This window comes from Monopterus albus, unplaced genomic scaffold (assembly GCF_001952655.1).
Source record: "Monopterus albus unplaced genomic scaffold, M_albus_1.0 scaffold29.1, whole genome shotgun sequence".
Lineage (NCBI taxonomy): Eukaryota > Metazoa > Chordata > Actinopteri > Synbranchiformes > Synbranchidae > Monopterus > Monopterus albus.
Window position 1 is genome coordinate 2,962,218 of NW_018127909.1, and position 4,327 is coordinate 2,966,544.

General features: G+C 41.6%; 1 protein-coding gene across 1 annotated transcript in view; it reads right to left on the reverse strand.

The window, feature by feature from the left end:
- The window catches only part of htt (huntingtin), a 35,862-nt gene that overhangs the window by 27,836 nt on the left and 3,699 nt on the right, over positions 1 to 4,327 (reverse strand). The window contains 8 exon segments of the mRNA XM_020596076.1: positions 108 to 155; positions 517 to 721; positions 798 to 976; positions 1,283 to 1,424; positions 1,796 to 1,934; positions 2,237 to 2,316; positions 2,496 to 2,555; positions 3,185 to 3,305. Of these exon segments, the coding sequence (XP_020451732.1) occupies positions 108 to 155; positions 517 to 721; positions 798 to 976; positions 1,283 to 1,424; positions 1,796 to 1,934; positions 2,237 to 2,316; positions 2,496 to 2,555; positions 3,185 to 3,305 (974 nt within the window).

Genomic DNA, 4,327 nt, shown 5'->3' on the forward strand with positions numbered 1-4,327 from the left:
AAATTTACTGTGTTGAATGACTCAGTTGGAGGTAAATTTGGCCAAGCCCCAACTGTAACATCAGTAAGAGTGTAGAGCACAGCAGAGGAGATAAATAGAGTAGTCACCTCTCTGTTTCCTGAGAAGGAGCGGACTGCAGGAAGACCCTCCCCCGGCTGCAAAAGGCAGGAAACATGAAGTAGGAACAGGAGGTGAGGAAGAGAAAAGCAGCAGAGGCTCCAAAAGATTCATTGGCAATAGAAACCATTATTTACTGATGACAGGGAATGAGTTAGCAAGCAAAGAAAAAGGCAGCCAACACAGAGCAAAGGAGAAACTAGAGAAGAGCACCAACACAGTTCGATCACCTAATGTCCTGGCAAACTCAGTCTGTATGGGTTAATGAATTAAAAGTTGCACATACATTTGTATCCCAACTGCCAGGTGACAAAGTAAAACACTGTAGGGTCACACTACATTGTACAAGAAGGATAATAAGCTTTTATCAACGCAGTCGAGACTGAAAGATGGGTTTACCAATGATTTCAAGTATGCTGCCGGAGCGTGCACGGCTCTCTGTGTCCTGGCGAAACACGGTGGCATGTGGAATGCTGCCTGCGGTGATAAGCATGTGCAGAAGCTCTGGCGGGGGAGTCCTGAACACCTGCTGCAGGAGCTCCAGGGCTGCTGTGACTACATTATGATCCCAGTGCTGTGTGTAGTGTAGGTTCAGCTCGTACACCTTGAGACACACAAAGAAGTGAGCCAAAGCTTTGTAATAACTTTGATATCCAATCAGTCAGCACTTTTCTCTCTACCTGTAGCAGCTGTTCAGGTGTTGGCTGTACATCAGCTTCCTTCCTCATGACTCCAAAACTTCCTTTGAGGCTGGTGGTGTTGACCTGTTGCTGCAGCAGAGGCATCATGTAGCGGAGGGTCAACAGCATCCCCAGAATCAGATGGCTTGGGTGCTCCTCATCCACTGGAACCAGCAGACCTGGAGGCAGCAAGGATGGAAGGTCAGGATTCATGTTTCCCAGGCCTATGTGAATGTCACTAGCTTCTGTACTGTAGCTAAAAACAGCAGCACGTTATTTGGAATAAAAAAAACGTAACTTTTATGTAGTAAGTTAGGGAAGTGTGTCTACAATATATTTTTTATCTTTAATACTATATTTGCAGCCTCCAAAATGAGTTCATATTTCCTATTTGTGTGTAAACATGCACAGTATGTATTTAAGCGTCAATGAAAGCGAATGTCCATTAAAACTGGTGTGCAACTGTGGAACTTTATGTGTCCTACCTAGCAGCACATTAAGAAGCCAGGTGTAAAAGTAGCTGGCACGCCTGGAGTGTTGGCACACGCTGACAGCCGAGCTGGCTGCTGTCCGTCTGATGGTCGGGGAGGTGGACTTCAGATTGGCCACAAATGACTTCAGCAGCACCTGGGACAATAGTTGGTTGGACTATAGTGAAAACAGTGGTCACCAACTGGTGAACTTCCAGTCCAGATCTGGACCTCAAGAGGTTTCTATCTGGACCAGAAAGTGTTTCTTATTTCCATAGCATGCTTTTCTATGTACATTTCTGAAGATAAGAAGCCTTAGAAGGGGGATTTAACTTCAACTAATATAAAAATGTCTTTCAAATAATGTTAAGCTTATGTTTTGGTTGGCTGGAGCACAGAGGAAACCCACCCCCACCACCACTACCAAATTACTCAAAAATTTGGAAATTATTTGTAAAACAGTTATCTGATTCCAAAACTTAATTTCCACACCACACTATTTCCAGGGTTCCTGCTTTGTGCAGATACCTTGATCTCGCCATCATTGGCGAAGTGTCCCAAAGCTGCCATAATCTTGGGCATCGCTACAGCCAAAGTCTCCTGCACCATCTCCTCCTGCCGCTTTGTGATTCTGGTGAGGCATGGCAACAGGTTGACCAGGTAGGGTCTGCACCACAAGGAGGACATGGAGGGAGGGATAATTATGAAACAGTATAGAGCAGCAAACAGAAGAACTCGAAGGAGAAAAGAGAACTTGAAGCATAGTTAGACTGCAAAGCAGTTACTCCATACACAGAAAACTGAACCAGGCAATAATGATAATACTGGTTTAAAACACTGACAAAACTGTTGGTTGGTGGCAATCGTATTTAAAATGACTTGACAATTTTACAACTTCCCACGAGCAATAAAATAATTAAAATGTGGTTGTCATCTGAATAAAGTAATAGCTGGCATTCAAGTCCATACCTGCATTTCTGTGGTCTGATGAGGTGGGCGAGCTCAGCAAACCTCCACAGAGCAGCCCTCAGACTCCGAGAGGCACCATTCTACAGAGACACAACCATTCACATCACCACAACCACTATTATCGCCACTTCTACTATTACAATAAATATTTAAAAAAAGAAGAAAGCACACAGAGCATATTTCAGTTGTTACATTAGATAAAACAAATATCAAACATGGCTGATAACTCTGAGCATAACAGTGCAAAATGGCTCATTACCTTTCTAATTTCTTTGTACAGTTCCAGCTGGAGTCTAGGCAGGTTGGAGTCCATCAGTGCCTGAAGATAAAAACTTACAAATGTTAATGCTGAGAAACATACAATACCAGCCAAAGGTTTGGATGCACTTTCTCATTCAGTTCAATGAGAAAGTGCATCCAAATCAATGGACATCATTCTGTAAGTGTACCATGTCCTTCCTCAGTTGGGGCTGCATGACTTCCAGTTTTTTTTTAGAGTCGTCACTTCTGTAATGAAAGTCATGTCGATGTCAACTACTCACTGATGATGTCATCAAAACAAAAACACAGGTTGATCAACAAGGACAGAGCACACCGCTAATAGCAGCTCAAGCAGGACAATGGACAAATTCCATCTGATGAGCCAGTCACTTTAGAGTTTATTGGCTTTTATGCCCAGCTGTTCATATGATGGATTACTTGTCGTGCTGCATTGACAGTCTGGGCAACGTCAAGTAGGGTCATTGGTCATTATAACCACACAGTCAGTAACGAGTCGACGTTATGCTGAAAACGTCATCTCTGCTTGGAAAAGTCAGCTAATCTGTGCAACCCCTAGTCCTCATGAGATGCCAACCATAAATTAACGTATGGCCAATTTACTGTGCTATTATTATAAAGGTGACTATTGAAGAGGGCCTGACTGAAGGTTTGAAGGTTCCTGCTCACTTTTATGATTTTGTTGAGGCACTCGTCGGCTACCATCCGTACATCTGATTCATTGTCGTCACTACAGAGCAGAAACATCTCCATGGCGATGCCCAGCAGTTTCTGAAACTCTGGAGAAGTTCTGCTTCCAGGACCATAAAGAAGAAAAGTCAGAAAAATGTCATTACACGCATGCATTTTTAGCTTTCAATAGTAATTGTTTATGTCAATACCATGATTCTGAATTTAAATAAAAATAACAATCTTCCATGCAGCTATATTTCCCTCTCTTACAGAATCCAAATCAGCTTTATTGCCCAGGTGACACATGAGGAATTTCGCTCTGGTACATAATGTCACACATACATACAGAGTAGTCCTGGGGTGGCTAGGTAGGTTATCACATTTAATGCAATGGAATGAGTGGTTAAATTGAAAAACACTGATGATTATGGTCATAACTAGTTTTGAACTGCACAAAGATTAGCATCCCTGGTGTGAGTGAAGCAGCTGTAGTGCCTAAAAAAAAAACTGATACACAGGCTTCAACGGGTACCAACTTCATTCTCACAAATAATACCTAATAAAACTACAAGCAAAGCAACAGCTAAGTGTTCTTTATGGGGATTACCACAGAAGAAAGCTATCACTGAACAGACTGACTCAGTTAGAGGCATTCAGAGAGTCGTTAGAGAGATACAACTTCCTTCCATGTATTCAGATAGCCCACACTCCTGTGACACTGTTTAGCAGCAAAGACCAGTATACACTCCAAAATAACATTATAAAAAAACCTGTATTTAAAGCTTTGACAGTTTTTATGGCCTAAAGTGGAGTTAAAACATCATTAAGCCTTTGGGAACTCTTAACGATCCTTCATTTTCTTCAGCTGTGATGCATATATAAACCCCTGATAAAGTATAGATTTAGGACAGCAGTAATATGACTGAAGTCTGGAAAGTGGTGCCTACTATTCAGCCCTGACCATAGGGCCATATTGATGTTAATGCTAACAAAACTTAAAGTTGTGGTAAATAAGTTTACTTTTTATGTTATGAAACTGCTTTGAGTGCACAAAAATGGCAAGGAATTGAAAAATAAAACTAATGATCTATATCAAAATGTGTGATATATATACACACATATAAATATATATACATATAT